General features: G+C 43.7%; 1 protein-coding gene across 1 annotated transcript in view; it reads left to right on the plus strand.

The window, feature by feature from the left end:
* LOC110496482 (E3 ubiquitin-protein ligase TRIM71) overlaps positions 1-22,257 on the plus strand; it is a 46,983-nt gene that overhangs the window by 11,207 nt on the left and 13,519 nt on the right. The window contains exons 2-3 of the mRNA XM_036953074.1: positions 14,728-14,895; positions 19,105-19,239. Of these exons, the coding sequence (XP_036808969.1) occupies positions 14,728-14,895; positions 19,105-19,239 (303 nt within the window). The remainder of the gene's footprint in view (positions 1-14,727; positions 14,896-19,104; positions 19,240-22,257) is intronic.

The following is a 22,257-nucleotide window of genomic DNA, read 5'->3' on the forward strand; positions in this document are numbered from 1 at the left end:
TGCTAGATATCCACTCCCATCTTCTGCATTGTAATAATCCTAGATCTGCATGAATTAAATATTCTTATTAAATACTTTTTTCTTTACATAGTTGAATGTGCTGACAACAAAATCACACAAAACATTATCAATGGAAATCAAATTTATCAACCCATGGAGGTCTGGATTTGGAGTCACACTCAAAATTAAAGTGGAAAACCACACTACAGGCTGATCCAACTTTGATGTAATGTCCTTAAAACAAGTCAAAATGAGGCTCAGTAGTGTGGGTGGCCTCCACGTGCCTGTATGACCTCCCTACAACGCCTGGGCATGCTCCTGATGAGGTGGCGGATGGTCTCCTGAGGGATCTCCTCCCAGACCTGGACTAAAGCATCCGCCAACTCCTGGACAGTCTGTGGTGCAACGTGGCGTTGGTGGATGGAGCGAGACATGATGTCCCAGATGTGCTCAATTGGATTCAGGTCTGGGGAACGGGCGGGCCAGTCTATAGCATCAATGCCTTCCTCTTGCAGGAACTGCTGACACACTCCAGCCACATGAGGTCTAGCATTGTCTTGCATTAGGAGGAACCCAGGGCCAACCGCACCAGCATATGGTCTCACAAGGGGTCTGAGGATCTCATCTCGGTACCTAATGGCAGTCAGGCTACCTCTGGCGAGCACATGGAAGGCTGTGCGGCCCCCCAAAGAAATGCCACCCCACACCATGACTGACCCACCGCCAAACCGGTCATGCTGGAGGATGTTGCAGGCAGCAGAACGTTCTCCACGGCGTCTCCAGACTCTGTCACGTCTGTCAGATGTGCTCAGTGTGAACCTGCTTTCATCTGTGAAGAGCACAGGGCACCAGTGGCGAATTTGCCAATCTTGATGTTCTCTGGCAAATGCCAAACGTCCTGCACGGTGTTGGGCTGTAAGCACAACCCCCACCTGTGGACATCGGGCCCTCATACCACCCTCATGGAGTCTGTTTCTGACCGTTTGAGCAGACACATGCACATTTGTGGCCTGCTGGAGGTCATTTTGCAGGGCTCTGGCAGTGCTCCTCCTGCTCCTCCTTGCACAAAGGCGACAGTAGCGGTCCTGCTGCTGGGTTGTTGCCCTCCTACGGCCTCCTCCACGTCTCCTAATGTACTGGCCTGTCTCCTGGTAGCGCCTCCATGCTCTGGACACTACGCTGACAGACACAGCAAACCTTCTTGCCACAGCTCGCATTGATGTGCCATCCTGGATGAGCTGCACTACCTGAGCCACTTGTGTGGGTTGTAGACACCGTCTCATGCTACCACTAGAGTGAAAGCACCGCCAGCATTCAAAAGTGACCAAAACATCAGCCAGGAAGCATAGGAACTGAGAAGTGGTCTGTGGTCACCACCTCCAGAACCACTCCTTTATTGGGGCTGTCTTGCTAATTGCCTATAATTTCCACCTGTTGTCTATTCCATTTGCACAACAGCATGTGAAATTTATTGTCAATCAGTGTTGCTTCCTAAGTGGACAGTTTGATTTCGCAGAAGTGTGATTGACTTGGAGTTACATTGTGTTGTTTAAATGTTCCCTTTTATTTTTTTGAGCAGTGTATAATTCAGTTTGAGTGAGCAGGTTAAAATATCTTCATGTTCATTCTTATCCTTAAAACTACAGATACGCCCATAGATGAAGAATTGCTCATTCAACAGGTCTGACTCTTGCAGTGCAGAACTTAACTAGGCTTTTATACCACCAGAGTTGAGCTTAGGAGAGATGGCAGAGATGGTGGCCATACAGACATGTTAACAGATCTTTAGTTTAAATAAAAACATCACCCAACAGTAAAACAGCCATTTAAATATTGACATTCTGAAAAATGTTTAAGGTGTAAGAGAGTTGAAAAGGTTAGACTTTTGTTTTTAATTTACTTACATAACTTGCTCCTAGGATCTGCCAGGTATGGGAACAAGGCAATGATGCCCATGGCGTAGTCCTCTTTAGCACGCCTTGAAGGACTTGTCCTAGACACACACACACTTTACTGTTTGAGATCCAAACCAAAATATTGATGTGTAAATCACAACTTCTGCTAAAAATTGTGTTAGGTGGTAAGGTACAGTATGTAATGAGTATATGACATATACCCATGTTCACTTGTCATTTGTGCAACCAATATCTTGACCACATCGTGTCTTCTGCTGTTAGGCTTTTTGTCCGAGCACACTCATTCATGATCCTCTCTCCTCCAGGTTTGTTCTTCAGAATGTCTTCAATCGTCTACGTTGGAGTAATTTCAAAAAGGAACACACTAACACTTTTAAAACAGCAATGAAATAGCAAGTATAATAAAACACACCATGATCATCCTCTCACAACTTTCATCGATGTCATTTATCACTCAATCTTCAAGTTTGGCATTTGTTTAAACTGGAAATGTGCAGTACTTACATGAGAGACAATTATCCTCGGCTGTCTTTCTTGTAGCAGGACTCTCAGCTATCTTTCTTGTAGCAGGACTCTCAGCTGTCTTTCTTGTAGCAGGACTCTCAGCTGTCTTTCTTGTAGCAGGACTCTCAGCTGTCTTTCTTGTAGCAGGACTCTCAGCTGTCTTTCTTGTAGCAGGACTCTCAGCTATCTTTCTTGTAGCAGGACTCTCAGCTGTCTTTCTTGTAGCAGGACTCTCAGCTGTCTTTCTTGTAGCAGGACTCTCAGCTATCTTTCTTGTAGCAGGACTCTCAGCTGTCTTTCTTGTAGCAGGACTCTCAGCTGTCTTTCTTGTAGCAGGACTCTCAGCTGTCTTTCTTGTAGCAGGACTCTCAGCTATCTTTCTTGTAGCAGGACTCTGCTGCAATATAATGGTGTCATCAGAGTCCCCCTCATTGTCTCCACTGCATTTTGATAAGGAGCTGCTTGCAGAGGAGCTCAACGAATCTAGCAATCATGTTAACATTTAACTGGTGTGATTAACACTGTAATTATAACACATTTAGGTGGAAACATCCATTATCATGATTAGAGGACTTTTGTTAATGACAGGCGGAATGCAAAAATGTAACATTTTGAATTGATTAGGCCCACTACTGATCTAAAAGGGGTGGGAGAGGTCAGCACAGAAACAAAAAAAACATTTTAAAACATCAAAATGAGAAAAGAAATCAGCAGATATATCTGCTTGTCTCACATATTCAGAACATGTGTTAGGCTAGCCAGGACTGTATGGATGAATGTGAAGCTCTAAGCTCATATGCAACTCACCATCGGGATTTGGGTCTTGGGGTAAACAAACCTCCAGCACACAAGGTTTTGTTTCTTTAGAAGGAACTCAAACACCTCCTCATCAACTTCAGTCTTCAATTCATCATAGACTTTTAAGCCCAAGGTTGGAATGTCACATTTATTGGCAACTGTGAAGACAAAAATAGATTGCACAACCTTATTGATTAAATATGTTGTGTATTTTTTGAGAAAAAAAAAAACCCAGAACAGAAGACAGAAATCAAGAGGTCACCTTACGTGAACATCGTAACCCCAAAACTGACTTTGTGCTCCTTTCCTTGTCAATTCCAATGACATGCAGTCTACAGCCTGTCTACTACTGCCGCGTACTGAATTATTACAACAGCAGTCTGAGTATTATAGCAATACACCACAGATAGCTATCAACACTGAGATTGTAGCGGCATACAAATGTTAGTATCACTTATTCTTTAAAACCATTCATGACCGGCAAAGACAATAAACCATAAACCAATCTTTGACTGATCTGTGATTTGGGGAGGCGCAAGATTGCTTTGTACTCATTATCAGCAAGGAAATCAGCCATCAATTTGACGGTAATATAAGTATATTTAAAGAGTGTCAGTATAAGTATGTTGTTCCATAGGATATTGTGTGAAATTTGAAAGGTTTCACTCACCACAATCCAAAAAGGATTTGAAGGTCAGTTGCCCCTCATAACAAATGTATTTCTGACAATCCCTGTACTTCACGCGTACAGCCTGCAACCTTGATGACAAGAAAAAAAAGTTTATTTAAATTGCATTAACACAAATATACACAAATTACAAGAGAGCAGTGCTCTGTTCAGAGTAAAACACACGTGTTGCTAAATACTGTCTACTAACAGCTCTCTTTTCAGAGTAAAACGCACGTGTCGCACCGACCAAACAACAGCTAAATACTGTCTACTAACAGCTCTCTTTTCAGAGTAAAACGCACGTGTCTTACCGACCAAACTGCAGCTAAATACTGTCTACTAACAGCTCTCTTTTCAGAGTAAAACGCATGTGTCGCACCGACCAAACAACAGCTAAATACTGTCTACTAACAGCTCTCTTTTCAGAGTAAAACGCACGTGTCTTACCGACCAAACTGCAGCTAAAAACTGTCTAATAGCTCTAAACTTGAGTGAGAAACACATGTAGCACAGACCAACTGCCGCTAACTGTCTGCTAAGAGCTCGCTTTTCAGAGTAAAACACATGTTGCACTGACTAGCCTGCTGCCAGAAGTCAGTAAAGTCCGCTAGCTACTGATAATAGCTAATACCGCTCTGTTGAAAATGTAAAACAGGTGATGCACTGATCCACCGGGTGTACATACTGTCCATAAACCACTAAAAGTGGTATAACTTAATGTTACTGTAGCTAGCTAGCTAATTAGCTCTAGCTAGATGCTCACATTATCATCTGACTATTCAAATTGCGCAGTAACAGTAAGCCTACACTACAATGCTAGCTAGCTGTAATGTTGCTCAACAGTTTTAATTTGCACACAAAGTTGACCAATAACAGTGAACTTACCTGGAATTCTAATTAAGTTTAGAAATGAAGAAATTCTGTGGTCCTGTGAATGACTTCTGATGTTCGATGGATCCTCACTCTCGATCTGTTCACTCTTTCCATTCGCGAGACACTTGCAAATGGGCAATGGCGGCAAAATCTAAATTGAACCAACATTAGTGGGCGTAGTCATGCTGTTTTACTCCAATATAATTTATTCTGTATTTTTGCCAGATATGAATGTCCTTGGCTGGCGTGGTTACACGTTGTCTGTGGTTGTGAGGCCGGTTGGAGGTACTTCCAAATTCTCTAAAACGATAGTGGAGGCAGTTTATGGTAGAGACTTTCCTGCAGTCAGCATGCCAATTGCGCGCTCCCTCAACTTGAGATGTCTGTGGAATTGTGTTGTTTGACCAAACTGCACATTTTAGAGTGGCCTTTTATTGTCCCTAGCTCAAGGTGGGCCTGTGTAATGATCATGCTGTTTAGTCAGCTTCTTAAAATGCCACACCTGTCAGGTGGATGGATTATCTTGGCAAAGGAGAAATGCTCACTAACAGGGATGTAAACATGTTTGTGCACAGACTTTGAGAGAAATACGATTTTTGTGCGTCTGGAAAATTTCAGGGATCTTTTATTTCAGCTCATGAAACATGGCACCAACACTTTGCGTTTTATATTTTTGTTCAGTGTAAACATAAATGTAAAATGTAACATCTCGCAAGAGACATGGAGAGTTTGAATTCCACACACTGGGTTTCACTTACTCTACCTGTCAGAAAACTTAGCCAGAATGTTAGTGAACAAATATGGCATACGAATGATTTTAATCACAAACTCATATTCCTCACAATTGATCAATTAGTCCATACTCTATAGCCCTCAAACTCAACTCTGCACCTCAAAGCCAGTTCCACTGAGTTTTCACATTGTTGACCTCTAACCACTAAGACACAAATTTCAATAGAGATATATCTTCTGCAGCGTGGGGAATGCGTAATATTTGTGTTTAAAAAATCTCACTACAAGTAGCTTGTAGCTCACTACAAGTCCAAATAACCATTGCAGTTGGTCAGATTGATTATTTGATTCATTGCAGGATAAAGGGTTTGCCATGAGAATGTTGTTGTGCTTTATAGTTAGTCGTCATGGTGGTCAGCTTCTCTGTAGTCAACATCTTTTCCGTTATATGATATCTACTTGGTTGTGTAAGATGGAGTAGCCCACACACTGAGGGGATTAGATTAATGCCCCGGGCCTGCCCCGCATGCCCCGGGTTAGCTTTGATTGTGGAATTCCGGCCTTCAGCCAGGTACCCCGTTTTGGCTGACAAAGCAAAAGTGACATACAATAGGTTAAGCACGTGGAGTAATGAGTAGGATTTTGGGTTTTCACATCCAAAATTGAAATGCTTTATCTGCCTTCCCAATAAAAAGTAGTTTGAAAATTCAAATATATGCTTTATATATAAAACGCTTTTGCCCAGTCACTTCACCAGCCATAGCCCGGTGCACCGCAGTTCAGCTTTATCAAACTCCCTCGCTGACAAGCGTGCGTGTGACAGATCCCTGTCATCCCTTCTTCTCATGGGCTCTGTCATGCAAGCAATGGTGATTAAAAATTGGACACACACACACACACACACACAGCTCTGTCCAAAGGAGGAGCTATGCTATTGAAAGGACGCCATTATTTTTACCCCCAACACACACACTTCCCATCTCTGGGTCTTTTTTTAGCTGGGGGTCAGAGGTGAGGGGTGAAGTGTCACTGGGTTAGGCTGGGGGATGGACAGATGCGCACGCTCGGGCGCACACACACACACACAAAATCTGCACTGTACGGGTGAGGCCAAAGGTTTTAACTAATCGGTTTCATGCTCTTCCCCCTGTCCCATGGGAGGTAGGTTTTACACATGGGCCTATTGTTTTAATGAAGAGGAGTGTCCTTGTATTGTAGCTCAGTGTAACATTCATTTCCACATCAACACACAAGTCACTCTCATTGTTACTATTTCTTCACACACCTCCCCCAACCTCTCTCCATTTCCTTGTCTACTGGTTGATCAGTGTGTTCAGCTACTACTACTACTGGTTGATCAGTATGTTCAGCTACTACTACTACTGGTTGTTAGGCTAAAACCAGTTCTAGAGATGAAAAAAAACACTTGCACACATTTCGCATAACACAAGCATTTCGCTGCACCCACTATAAAATCTCCTAAACTGTGTATGCAACAAATAAAATGTGATTTGATCCACACCATTGTGTGGTTAGTGCCCAGCAGGATTGGATTGCAGCTATCGGGCCTCCCACAGAGTCTATTTCTTTGTCGTGCTGAAATGATTCCCCAAGCGAACGACTGGTTTTAGGTTCCTGCTGCCAGAACACGATCAGAGAGAACACATCAGAAAGGAGAGCTTTATCTGACACACACACACACACGCAGTCAGTTTGTGAGGCCTTAGGAGGAAACCCGACCCAGAGCTGAGACCGATACAAGAGCAAAGGAATTCCCGTAACTGAATTTGGGCCTCCTCAAGTTCTCTCTCCCTTTTACACACACACACACACACATATATATATATATATATATATATATACACACACAAAAACACATCTGCGATTTCCCCAGCTCTCTGCAGCAGTTTGTTGAAGACAATTGTGATTATTCCTTGGAGGGGCTGTTGACTGTCAATACACCTCATGGAAATGTCTTTCTGTCTGGCCTGGGTGTGTTTGTGGAGGGCAGGCATTGAAGTTTCAGAGTTCCTCCTTCGTGTATCTTCCATCTGTGGGCATTTATCCTCTGAAGTTTGTGTGTGTGTGTGTGTGTGTGTGTGTGTGTGTGTGTGTGTGTGTGTGTGTGTGTGTGTGTGTGTGTGTGTGTGTGTGTGTGTGTGTGTGTGTGTGTGTGTGTGTGTGTGTGTTTCTGAGCGGCCAGCAGAGTTAGATTATGTGGAGTCGGAATTCCAGGGCCTTAATTCACAACATGTGCCTCACAATTAGAGAACTGCCCCAATGTGTGCGTGTGTGTGTCCCTTTGTTGCGTTCCCCTCTGACAACACACTTTCTCTGTCTTAGAGAGATTCTTTTTCTTAGTCTACTCTTCTTCTTTTGTCATAATTTCTTTAACCTGGTGATCTCATTGGGAGTAAAAAAAAATCAGTAGTTTTGTTTGTGTCGTTGGTGTGTACACACACACACACTGTCATTAAATGAAGCTTATTTATATCGACTGCTAATTTTTCTGTGTGCGTCTCTTCCGTGCATGTGTGTGTACTATGATACTCTTTGCACACCGAGGCATGCACTCACGTGGAAGTGTCAGCTTCCTTGTGTAAGCAGGACACTTCCATGTACGGATCAATCTCTTTAGGCTGACACGCTGGTGTGTGTGTGTGTGTGTGTGTGTGTGTCAGGTCTCATGGTGTCACTGTGATGGAGGATATCTGCCTGACCCTTGACCTCACAGACCCAGCTCCTGCACACACACTCAGTGTGCATGTCAGACAAGCAAAACAAAATACCTACCAGCTGCTTCAGTTCTCTTTCACACACCCAACTTTGCTCCGTTAGAATGGTGTGTGCCTCCTCACACCAGGAGCAGGTACAGTGCAATTTGGAAAGTATTCAGACCCCTTAAATTTTTCTAAAATTGATTATTCTAAAATTGATTAATCAATCTACACACAATACCCCATAATGACAAAGCAAAAACAGTTTTTTAGAAAAAAAACCCAGCAATATAATATTTACATAAGTAATCAGACACTTTACTCAGTACTTTGTTGAAGTACCTTTGGCAGTGATTACAGCCTCAAGTCTTCTTGGGTATGACGCTACAAGCTTGGCACACCTGCATTTGGGGAGTTTCTCCCATTCTTCTCTGCAGATCCTCTCAAGCTCTGTCAGGTTGGATGGGGAGCGTCGCTGCACAGCTATTTTCAGGTCTCTCCAGAGATGTTTGGGTTCAAGTCCGGGTTCTAGCTGGGCCACTCATGGACATTCAGAGACTTGTCACGAAGCCACTCCTGTGTTGTCTTGGCTGTGTGCTTATTGTCTTTGTCCTGTTGAAAAGTGAACCTTCTCCCCAGTCTGAGGTCCTGAGCGCTCTGGAGCAGGTTTTCATCAAGGATCTCTCTGTACTTTGCTCCATTCATCATTCCCTCGATCCTGACTAGTCTCCCAGTTCCTGCCGCTGAAATACATTCTCACAGCATGATGTTGCCACCACCATGCTTCACCTTAGGGATGGTGCCAGGTTTCCTCCAGACGTGACGCTTGGCATTCAGGTCAAAGAATTCAATCTTGGTTTGATCAGACCAGAGAATCTTGTTTCTCATGGTCGGAGAGTCTTTAGGTGCCTTTTGGTCAAACTCTGAGCAGGCTGTCATGTTTTTTTAAATATTTTTTTTTATTGCACCTTTATTTAACCAGGTAGGCCAGTTGAGAACAAGTTCTCAAATGCAGGCAAACTTAAATCCATTATACCTCATTTCTACCAGCCAGGGGGAAAAAACTTGTGCAACCAGGGGGGGAAAACTCTTGACCACCTTCACTCCACACACAGAGACATGTACAAAGCTCTCCCTCGCCCTCCTTTTGGCAAATCTGACCATAATTCTATCGTCCCGATTCCTGCTTACAAGCAAAAACTAAAGCAGGAAGTACCAGGGACTTCATCAGTACGGAAGTTGTCAGAAGATGCGGATGCTTTGCTAGAGGACTGTTTTGCTACCACAGACTGGACTATGTTCCGGGATTCATCCAATGGCATTGAGGAGTATACCACCTCAGTCACTGGCTTCATCAATAAGTGCAGAGACGACATCGTCCCAACAGTGACCGTACGTACATATCCCAACAAGAAGCCATGGATTACAGGCAAGGTCCACAGCGAGCTAAAGGCTAGAGCTGCCGCTTTCAAGTAGCGGGACACTAATCCGGACTCTTATAAGAAATGCTTATTAGCAGACCCCCATAGTCTCAGTGGCCAAGAAAGCGAAGGTAACCTGTCTAAATGACTACTGCCCCGTAGCACTCAGGTCGGTAGCCATGAAGTGCTTTGAAGCACTGGTCATGGTTCACATCAACCCCATCATCCCGGAATCCCTAGACCCACTCCAATTCACACACACACACACACACACACACACACACACACAATTCGCCCCAACAGATCCACAGATGACGCAATCTCAATCGGACCCCACACTGCCCTTTCCCAACTGGACAAAAGGAATACCTATGTGAGAATTCTGTTCATTGACTACAGCTCAGCGTTCAACACATTATTGCCCACAAAGCTCATCACTAAGCTAAGGACCCTGGGACTAAACACCTCCCTCTGCAACTGGATCCTGGACTTCCTGATGGGCCGGCCCCAGGTGGTAAGGGTAGGTAACAACACATCTGCCACGCTGATCCTCAACACTGGGGCCCCTCAGGGGTGCGTGCTTAGTTCCCTCCTGTATTCCCTGTTCCCCCACGACTGTGTGGCCAAGCACAACTCCAACATCATCATTAAGTTTGCTGACCACCCAACGGTGGTAGGCATGATCACCGACAACGATGAGACAGCCTATAGGGAGGAGGTCAGAGACCTGGTAGTGTGGTGCCAGTACAACAACGTCTCCCTCAATGTGAGCAAGACAAAGGAGATGATCGTGGACTACAGGAAAAAGCGGGTTGAACACACCCCTATTCACATCAATGGGGCTGTAGTGATTTTCAAGTTCCTTGGTGTCCACATCACCAACAAACTATCATGGTCCAAACACACCAAGAAAGTTGTGAAGAGGGCACGACAACGCCTTTTCCCCCTCAGGAGACTGAAAAGATTTGGCATAGGTCCCAAGATCCTCAACTAGTTCTACAGCTGCACCATCGAGAGCATCCTGACCAGTTGCATCACCGCCTGGTATGGCAACTGCTCGGCATCCGACCGTAAGGCGTTACAGAGGGTAGTGCCCCAGTACATCGTTGGGGCCAAACTTCCTGCCATCCAAGACCTATATACTGGGCAGTGTTAGAGGAAGGCCCCAAAAAAACTTTACCCCCACCTACGTGTACAAATGACCTTTTTAGTAAATATTTTCTTAACTCTATTTTCTTAACTGCATTGTTGGTTAAGGGTATGTAAGGAACCATTTCACGGTAAGCATTACACCTGTTGTATTCGGCGCATGTGACAAATAACATTTGATTTGATATGACCCCCTTTCAGACCTCCACTTATTTACACCCCTTTGTTATATCATGGGGTCTGTTTTGTATTTCAAATGAGGGAGGTGTTAAACACTAGAAGTATAAATTAATTTACTTGATAAAAAGCAGAGAACTATTCACACAGACCCAACGCCTGTATTTTGGTTACAGGGTCTGAAAATGCAGGAATCATGACTAGGTCTTTAGTGGGGTTCAATTTACCCTGTTTTTGTTTTTTACCCCATTCCTCTTTGAGATATACAACAAAGCAGACATGGTAAATTTGTGGGATGTTGGTCTGTGTATGAAAGGGATAATGTGAAGCAGTCGTGGTCGTTCTACAATAAATATTTTTTTACAGTGTTTTACAGTGTTTCAGTGCCTTTCAGTGCCTTTCTCCAAGGCAGGTTGAGCTTCTGACACCATGGTGTGATGTTACTGGCTATTCAACCCCCTCCCCCGTATCCCTTTGGCTACAAGGAATGTGAATTCCAGTCCTAACTACCATTACAATGCTATTGCCAACCTTTTATATTTGTTTACCAGAGAGCTAGCCACCATGCTTGTTAACCTTTTAGTTTTATAAACCAGAGTGCTAATAGCCACCGTGCTGCTAGCCCATTAGCTTTCTTTACCAGAGAGCTAGCAACCATGCTAACCTTGTAGCAAACCAGACAGCTAGCCACCATGGTAACATTTATCTTTGTATACCAGAGATGGCCATTAGCCACCATGTAAATTGTTTAGCTTTATGTTACTGTTATTATTCTACTTTGAAACAAGGAGGTTTACGTGTGTGTGTGTGTGGGGGGGGGGGGGGGGGGCTTTCTGTGCTTAGGGGGAGGGGGAGCAGTAAAGTCCAGTGCACTAATGAAATACAATAACTCACTTCGCTGTAGCTCTGCAGTGAAGGGTTTTTATGTGTGTGTGTGTGTGTGTGTGTGTGTGTGTGTGTGTGTGTGTGTGTGTGTGTGTGTGTGTGTGTGTGTGTGTGTGTGTGTGTGTGAGCGAGCGAGCGTGTGTGACATCCTTCCCAGAAGGCTCCCAGGCTCCCTAGTCCACAACCCATTTCACACACCTTCCATGTTTTCCTTCCTCTGGTGTGTGTATGTATTTGCTGGGTTTATGTGCAATGTTTCTGTTTACGTGGGTGAGTGTATGTGTGACATGCATGCATACATAGAAGGTCAAATATGTGTCATTCTCTCCTGTCATTGGCAGTTGTACTATCACATACCATAGGGGCGGCAGGTAGCCTAGCGGTTTGGAGTGTTGAGCCAGTAACCGAAAGGTTGCTGATTAAAATCCCTGAGCCAGCAAGGTGGGAAAAATGCCCTTCTGCCCTTGAGCAAGGCAGTGGACATTGATTTAAGGCAGCTCACCCCACCTCTCTGATCCAGGCTGTATCACATCTGTCCGTGATTGGGAGCCCCATAGGGAGGCGCACAATTGGCTCAGTGTCGGGTTTGGCCAGGGTAGGCCGTCATTGTAAATAAGAATTTGTTCTTAACTGGCTTGCATAGTTAAATGAAGGTAAAATATGTATATATTTTTTTAATTCAGAGGGGTTGGGTTAAATGCGGAAGACACAGTTCGGTTGAATGCATTCAGTTGTGCTAAGTATCCCCTTTCCCTTCCCTTTCCCATAGGAACCTGTCTTTCTTTTCTTCTTTTAAAATAGTAATGCTTTATTGGGACCTGAGAGCTGAACACAGGGAGCAGAGAATAGAGCCTGGTCTTGGCTTTATGACTTTATGGTCAAGGGTCACACAGCCTGCTTAGTGGGGTCATAAACAGTTATAAAGCCTGCATAAATGGTTACAATAGCTAGGAGGACAGTGGTTGTGATCAGGAGTGGATTGGGGTGGTGTCTGTGCGTGACTCTGTGAATTACTTGTCCCTAAAGGCTTCCTTTGGTTCTAGAATGTTCTGTGTAGAATTTACAACCCTCGCTAACGTGGTAGCACACCTATGATGCTTTACACCTAAACACATCTAGTTTTTCATGTTTCTGTGTCAAGTGCTTTCTGTGTGTTTGTTGTTGTCAACGTGTGTGTGTTGTGTTGTCACTCAGGCCCATGGAATGCCTAGAGAATATGTGTGTGTGTTTGTTTAACTATGCTTATGGGTACCAGAGGACCTCACACAGATACTAAAACAAGGAAAATTCAGAAATGTTTAGTCCCTACTAGGATTGTGTGTGTGTGTGTGTGTGTGTGTGTGTGTGTGTGTGTGTGTGTGTGTGTGTGTGTGTGTGTGTGTGTGTGTGTGTGTGTGTGTGTGTGTGTGTGTGTGTGTGTGTGTGTGTGTGTGTGTGTGTGTGTGTGATGTGTTCTTGGAGGCTATGAATCTGGGGAATTGGGGAATCTACTCCTCCTGCTAGTGGATCCTGTGTGGGTCAGTCGATAATATTAAATCCATTCCAGGTGTTATGTAATCCACAAGAAACCCCAGTCTGTGTGTGTGACACATTGTTACAGCCGACATGATAGTGGTGGTGAAGTCCCTTTAGTAATTGTAATGTAATCTATCTACAGTGAAAACATGACACCACTGTTCTCTCTGTAAGTCTCATCTCAACATTGCAACCATGCTTGACACAACAATGGTCAAAATCCTTCAGCCAGTTTCTGTCTCTTCCCAGAAAAGCAAAACTTTATTTTGTGTGTCTAATGATCAATTAGAATATGTAATTAAAGGAATGCTGAATGCTCAATTATGTTGGTTTTTTCTCCATATTGAAACATCAGTCATTTTTTAGTTAGTCAAATCTATTTGATGTCTTTGAAAAAAGGGAAAGGAAAAACAACATGATAAGAAGAGTGAAGAGCAGATGTGTTTTAGGATCTAATGATCAGGATGATTCAGCTCATTGGTTGGAGATGGAAGACTTTCTCTCCTGTCTGACCCTCACCCCTCCATCTATACGCAGCTGCATTCCATCCTTTTGTTCTGCCCTCCCCTTGGAGAGGTTGAAGAAGGGGGTGGGGGGAGGTGTGGAAGGGCTGGAGGAGGAAAAGAGAGGGATGGAGCAGAGGATAAAAGGAAAGCAGTAGCATAAAGTAAAGTGTGTGTGTGAGTCATTATATCATGCCTCCCCTGGGAACGTAACCATTATTGATGGATTGATTGCTGTTCCCACCCCCCTCCGCTCTACTCACATTGGACAACATTGATCCCTGTCGCTCTGGGATTTGTCGCTCAGCGCATATTTAATTAGTCTTTTGTTACCAATCACAGTGTATAGGAGTTTGGGGTAATTCTAATGGTTACGTGTGACTATCAATGAGTCAGCATTAAATCATTTTTTAAATATTATATTTAAATATAATTCAATGTGTTGAAATTATAGATGTATCAATGCATTTTGTTATGATCAGTTGTTGATCTTTTTGGAAGTTTTCACTTAGTGAGTCAGTTTCTTGAAACCAAATATCAGCTTATGTGTGTGTACGTGTGTGTACTAACCCTTCTTATTGGTGTATGGATCCATAAAGCCCCATATAGCCCTGTCTTATCTCACTGTCAGCCCTCTGAGCCTGAGGAGGATCAGGGGATGTGTTCAATCAAACTGCAGCATTTACATGTCAACACGCCTCATAGTCAATAAAAAAACATCTCCCAATGGTTTCGGATCTCTTACACTCACCATGACAATTAATGCGTAACATATTAAAGCACTTAACCCATTAGAAAACTATATATTATATATTTGATCATGTTTTGATAGCATGATTTAATGAACTCTCTCCCTCTCTCGTCTAGGTGTTTCTGTTTTTCTGTGAGACGTGCTCGGTGCCGATCTGTAGGGAGTGTAGTGTGGGCAGACACGTGGGCCACAGCTTCGTCTATCTACAGGATGCTGTCCAGGACTCCAGAGCCATCACCATCCAGCTACTGGCCGACGCACAGCAAGGAAGACAGGCTGTACAGGTGAGTGTCTGCGTGTGTGTGTCAAATCGAATAAATCCTATTTTATTTGTCACATGTGCCAAATACAGCCTTACAGGGAAATGCTTACTTACAAGCCCTTAACCAACAGTGCAGTTTTGAGAATTTAAGAGAATATTCACAAAAAAAAAAGTTGTAAAAAAAGGAACACAATAAAAATAACAATAACGAGGCTACATACTGGGGGTACCGGTACCGAGTCAATGTGCAGGGTTGTTTTTGTCCCAGCACCAGTTTAGAAATGTGGGATATTCTGCATATCACCCACACACTCCTATCACTGTAGCATGGGGTTAGACATAGCCAGCTGGCCCTGGGAGGGGGTGGGTTGCCTGGGGTGACGGGGGTAGGGGATAGGACTGGGGGTCAAAGGGGAGGGAGTGGATAGGGGGAGGAGAGGAGGGGAGGGCAGAGAATGGCATTTACGCAAGTTACGCATGTGAAAGAGAGGAAGTGAGGGGGAGGAGGTGAGATGGGGAGGATGAGAAGAGGAGAGAGAGAAGAGGGAAGGTAGCAGGCCGAGGGGAGGGGAAGAGAGGGGGTGAAAAAAGAGGGGAGTATAAGGGGAGACGGGTAAGACGGAGGAAGGGAGAGAAGATGGGTGTTACTGATTATGCTAGATAGTATCTAGTCAGCCATGGTGTTGATACCCATGTCCTCCCACACAGCCACGTGTTCACTGACAAGCAGCTGGCTCTGAGACTGAGAAAAATGGTATCCAATTTTATTGGTCGTGTACATACATAGATTTGCAGATGTTATCGCAGGTGCAGTGAAATGCTTGTGTTAGCTCCAACAGTGCAGTAATACCTAGCAATAATAAGATAAACAATACACACATAATAATCATTTAAAAAAATGTATATATTAGAACGGTCAAAACTTTTACACATAGTATTCTATTCATTCTATTTCTATGGTTCTAGAAAATCTTTACTTTATGAAACGTTGCCTTTATTGTTGTACAGTGTTGTGTTATTAGTTTTTGAATTGAATAACATTGCTTGTGAACTTCAGAGCTGTAACGATTTGACACATTGGCTTTGGCAACTACAAACGCATACTAGTAGTAGTCATGGCCCCTGCTCGAGAGTCTACACATTCTGGGTGATGCAAAACAATGTCATCATCTCACTGGTTTCTTCTCGGGCGAGCTCTCATTGGCTATGTCTGATTACCGTTCTCAAAACTTGTCTTTGCAGATCTCACGCTACAAGAGTATTGCAAATTTTGTGTCGATAAAATCAAACGTGTTTGAAAATATTGGGACATCAAAGATGAGATCTGTAGCCCTCAGATTGCGTCTCATTAAACGAGCGTCGATGACGGCCGTTCGCACCGAGTAGGCAACGACATGGGGATTTTGTCTCCAATCTCAAAAACTTGTCTGGGACAGCTAAATCGGGGCCGACATCGTGTAGTGTACACCTGGCTTTACCCTTGTCAGGACTCTGAAACACTATCTAGTCCAGCAAGCCAAGGTTACATTATCTACGTCATAAGAAGAGTCCACATTATTGTCACTCTACAACTAGTCCCTCTCTTTATATCCTGATACAGACCTCGTACAGGCACACACACCACCTCTGTACCAGAATAGTTCTGCCCACTCCACATCCATTATCTCCTCTGACCTCTGACCCTGGACTTGTAACCTGCTGGTTGGCTGGAGCTGCCTTACGTTGCTTTCTGATTGGTAAATTTTACCTCCTGTGTCCCAAGCTGCTGCTGTATTGGCCACATATACCATATCAATGCTTAACAGTTGAATACATTTTACATGAAATATATATTTCTGTTATTTAGCAGACACTCTTATCCAGAGCAACTTACAGTAGTGCATGCATACATTTTCATACTGGTCCCCTGTGGGAATGGAACCCACAACCCTAGCGTTGCAAGTGCCAAGCACTACCAACTGAGCCACACAGGACAAGGACCACATACTGTATCTCCCAGTTCATTAATTCAATGTCATTTGAGTTACGCATTTGAGCTTAAAATTAGTCCTAAATCTCCCTCTCTCTCTCCTATTACTCTCTTGCTCTCTCATTCTCCCCCTCTCTCTTCCCCCCTCTCTTTCTCTGTCAGTATTGATGAAGCCATTCCCCTCCTCCCTTCCTGCTGTTGTCTCCAGGGGTCCTGATATAGCTGAACCTTTAGCTGCCCGTCCCAAACGGCCAGCGGGAGAAGAAAGGACCCTGCTGTCAGGCTTTGTTCCCCAGGGTGTGAGTCTTTAGCCATGGATCAGGGGTCAATGACCTCAGGGGGATTTAGGTGACCTTTGACACCCCACTCCTGGTGATGTCACAAAAGAGCCCTTCCCCCCAACAGTGTGAGGTCCAAATCACCCCTGACCCCCCAAATGAAGGAGGGAGAGGTACAGACTGATAAAGGGGGAGAGAGTGGAGGAAAAGAGTGATAAACAGAGGGGGGAGAATAAGGAGAGGGGGGAAAAGAAATGGAGGGAGGGAGAGAGAGAGAGAGAGACATAAATGACTAACAATATACAAAACATTAAGGTCACCTGCTATTTCCATGACATAGGTGAATCCAGGTGAAAGCTATTAAGGACACCTGCTCTTTCCATGACATCGACTGACCAGGGGAATCTATGTGAAAGCTTATTGATGGATTGTGTATGTGGAGGGTAAATGGGCAAGACAATGAATTGAAGTGCCTTTGAAAGGGGTATGGTAGTATGTGCTAGGTGCACCGGTTTGTGTCGAGAACTGCAACGCTGCTGGGTTTTTCACATTCAACAGTTTCCCATGTGTATCAAAAATGGTGCACCACCCAAAGGACTTCCAGTCAACTTGACACAACTGTGGGAAACATTGGAGTCAATATGGGCCAGCATCCCTGTGGAACGCTTTAGACACCTTGTCCATTGAGGTTGTTCTGAGGGCAAAATTGGGGGGTGCAACTCAATGTTAGGAATGTGTTCCCAATGTTTGGCATACTCAGTGTATACCAGTAATATAGAATTGAATGTGTTTGAAAATTATTTTCCATACATTTTCTATTAGGTCCCCTTGACGATTTTTACCACACTATTTTAACATTTATGCAGTTTCCTTTAAAATGTAACCCCTCATCAGTGGTGAGGGTAAAAGGGTAAAAAAGTGGAGGGTAAATGCTTTTTACACACCTTTTGTATTTGGCGCTAGCGTTTACCTACCTTTTGTTGAAAAATGCATTGAAAATATAGGAAGCATTACTTTACTCACAGTGAACGGCAATAAGTGTTTACCCAACTATTTCTCTGATTTTTTTTTACCACTACATCACTTCCCCTCATATAGAGTGAAAACAACATGGTGGTCAATGTGACACTACTCCCTCTACTACTTCACATCTTCTTACTCACTCTTCGACTACAAAGGCCACTGCTCATGTTGAGAAAGAGTTGGGAACTACCAGCAATGTTAGGAGGGATGTAGTGTCATTGTGTTGTGTGAGGTTATGTGCTATTCCTGACCCCCAGATATCCTGTGTCCTGTCTATTTCCTGTATTTTAGTATGTCATAACAGAGCAGGTGCCTTGTCACATAAGAGGGTGATGATGTGTCATAGAGTGTCTTTAAATGGGCACTGCAGTTGCTACATCCATTTTTGGACTTATAAATGAATGATATGTACCCCAATGATTCTTGATATAACAAATAAATAAATGCTTCGTGAGCTTAGTTCAGCTGTCACACCCCATCAGAACTCAACATATTGGATTGTTTTACTCCAACGTTTGTAAACAAAGTAAATGTAAACCAACATTGTATAGCCTCAAAACATTGTTACATCTTTTGATAGCATGGATGGTCAGTCCTTGCATCTACAGCTTTGTCTATGCTTTTGAGAGAGTTTGCATGTCTCCAGCCCCATCCCTCAGCTTTTTACTGAACGCTTTGTTATTGTTTTAACTGCGGATTACACCTTTAAATCATATCTCCTGGCCACTTCCTGTTTCCTGCATGATGTAGTTGATATTCCTGTGTGGAGTTGACTATGGACCAACCAGGAGGAGGTGTGTGATTGTTCAAACCCCCTGTTATATTCTATTACCTCTGCTGTAGCTGAGTATATGAAGAAGTGTGCTATTTATGACCTTGTTGGTTCTTTTTCATTTGAGAATGAAGCAAGTCCAGTGGTGTTGTATGATATTTCTAACCCTATCATGTTCCCCTGTTCTAGCTGAGTATGGAGAAAGCCCAGGCCATAGTGGAGCAGGTAGAGATCAAGGCCAAGGTGGTTCAGACAGAGGTGAAGAACATCATCCTCAGACACAAGAAAGCCCTGGAGGAGAGAGAGTGTCAGCTACTCTGGAGGGTAAGCATCTTCTTTTCTCCATCTGTCTCTGTGTGTCTGTCTTCTCTCTCTCTCTCTCTATCTCTATCTCTCTCTGTCTCTCTCTCTCTTTCTCTCTCTGTCTCTCTCTGTCTCTGTCTCTCTCTCTTTCTTTCTTTCTTTCTCTCTCTGGCTCTCTCTCTCTTTCTCTCTCTGTCTCTCTCTCTTTCTCTCTCTGTCTCTCTCTCTGTCTCTCTCTCTCTCTTTCTCTCTTTCTCTCTCTCTCTCTTTCTCTATCTCTCTCTTTCTCTCTCTCTTTTTCTCTCTCTCTTTCTCTCTCTCTCTTTCTCTTTCTTTCTCTCTCTCTTTCTCTCTCTCTCTCTCTCTCTCTCTTTCTCTCTCTCTCTCTCTCTCTCTCTCTCTCTCTCTCTCTCTCTCTCTCTCTCTCTCTCTCTCTCTCTCTCTCTCTCTAGTTTACATGGTTAGAGAGCTGGTTTGACAGGTGTTCAGTCACTGTTTGACAGACCTGTTTTAAACAAAAGGTGTGTTTCTACAGTAGACATGTTATGAAGTAGGAATCACAGGAGGTTGTTGGCACCTTAATTAGGGAGGACGGGCTCGTGGTATTGGCTGTGGAATAGTATCAAATACATCAAAAACATGGTTTCCATGTGTTTGATGCCATTCCATTTGCTCCGTTCCAGCCGTTGTTATGAGCCGTCCTCCCCTCAGCAGCCTCCACTGTTGGGAATCTGTTCACACCTCTAGACACTGGTTCTACATGTCTGCATACCCACCTAACGGTGTAGGGGAGTATTTGCATGTAGCTGGAATGTGAGGTGTGGTATGTTGGATTTTTACACGTGTTGCCTGACACAGGTATGACCATGTGGCCCCAGGCCTCAGAACCAGGAAGCGGGGACCTAATTCTCCCTGTCCACTCACATGACTTACGACTTTACTAGTGCTTTGTGTGTGTGTGTCTGTCTGTGTGTGTGTTTGACTCAGCCAGTGTTTACGAACCTCTCTCTTTACCTGGCCTAAATGCAGAGTGAAACCTGACCCATTGAAGATTCAATAACAAACCGAGTAAGCTGTACCCGGTATCTCCAGACTCTGATACACAACTCTATCTGACTCTGAAGAGGAAGTCTTGGATTTAGAATAAAAATGGGCTGCTGTTGGAGCTCAATAATAAGATATATCAACTCATGTGAAACCCAGAAAGCCAGTGGTAACATATGCACATTCTCACAGACAAGTTAAAGGAAAATATCATTTGATTTAAAGGGAAATGCAACCATTTTTATCTTCATATTCATCATCTCCAGCACTACCATCAACATAAGTGAAAATGGCATGTTTCTATGTTTTGTAGAAAAAAAGATAAAGGAAGATAAATGTTTCCAACAACATAATCGGTGTACATTATGTGATTTTAACCAATTATGAGTAAGCCTTGCTTACTAATTGCTATTTACACATTTGGGGTTGTGCTGGAGATGATGAATATCAAGTAGATTTTTTTTAAAGACCCTTTAATATGTAGAATACTCATATTTGTGTGAGCGGGTATGTTTGGTTGTGTGTGTTCGAAAGGTTTAGGGGCTGGCGAGAGGAGATCATGGTTTTAATCATATATTCAAAAGGACACTTGCTGGCCTGCTACACGTGCACACACACACACGCACACGCACACACACACACACACACACACACACACACACACACACACACACACACACACACACACACACACACACCCTTCATGTTTCAACCTGTCAGGTGTGGACCCATAGCTTTAACCTGATCCTCACCAGTCTACCATTAAAACCAACCTTTACTCATAGCCTTCCGCTAGCAGCATTAAAAGCTACAGCTGCTGACGGCGTTTGTGTGCGCATGTTAGACCTGGGACGATAAACCGAAAATGACCTTAAAGGATCCCTTATCACAGGCATTTTGCTGATATCGTTCATTCAGTAGCCACGATAAGTAGCCTATACTAGAGAAATGTGACATTTAAAATAAATGCGTTTGCTAATATGGGTGATTGTTGGGCCAATTTATGGCTACAACCATCAAACTAGTAGTAGTAGTAGTTTTTTTTAAAACTGTGGTTTATCACTTGTCCGTATCGCCCAGCTTGTGTGTGTGAGGTCAGAAGATAATAGAGGAGGTTTTCACTTACCTTGCTCTCTCTTTAAAGCCCTCATATATACCCACAGAACCCAGCTTCACTTTTCTCTCCTGATAAAGTCATTAAAGGCTAACCCCGTTACACACACACACACACTCGCTCCTTCTCTTAGAAATCTAAGCAGTCTTTTGTGTGTGTGAGTGCGCGTGGATGACTGAGGGAGGGAGAAGGAGCACACCTAAAGAGGAGATGGTGAGATTTCTGTTGTGTGGTTTAACCATCAATTGTGCACGCATGTGTGTGCAAGTCTGTGTGTGTGAGACAGAAAGATCCAGGTTGGGGGCTCCCTCCCGTCTCCGTAACAGGATTATCCCTGATTCAAACCACACTTCTACTTCCAACAGGGTCTAACAAAGACCCCCTCTCTCTTTTAGAGCCCCCTTTGTCTCGGCTAAAAGGCTCTATTTAACATAGAACCAGACCGGCTGGGGGTTTAGTCCTTCTCTTTAACATAGGAAGAGGTTGGCCTTTTGTTAAGTTTTGTGTAGTAATGTTATTACCCCCCCCCCCCCCCCCCCCCCCATCCCTCCTTCCTCTGTTGTATGGCCTTTTCAGTCAGTAATGTCACTGTATTACCCTTTACAGACTTTACGGTGTGTTGCCTGTAAACAAAACAAAAAATCTGCCGTTTTTTAGAGCCCAATTCCTACAGTCCCATTTTTACCACATGACACCTTTTATATCTCCCTTTCACATGCCGGGTCGTATAGGACGGGGAATAGAGTGGCCCGATGTGGGGGGACGCCTATTTTACTAAAATCATTGAATATACACAATCCCAAAGATATCCATTATTCATTAGTTTAGGCAGGTCCTAAGAAACATTACTGATAAAAATGTATTTTCAAAAGAATAGAATG

Source organism: Oncorhynchus mykiss, chromosome 18, assembly GCF_013265735.2.
Source record: "Oncorhynchus mykiss isolate Arlee chromosome 18, USDA_OmykA_1.1, whole genome shotgun sequence".
Lineage (NCBI taxonomy): Eukaryota > Metazoa > Chordata > Actinopteri > Salmoniformes > Salmonidae > Oncorhynchus > Oncorhynchus mykiss.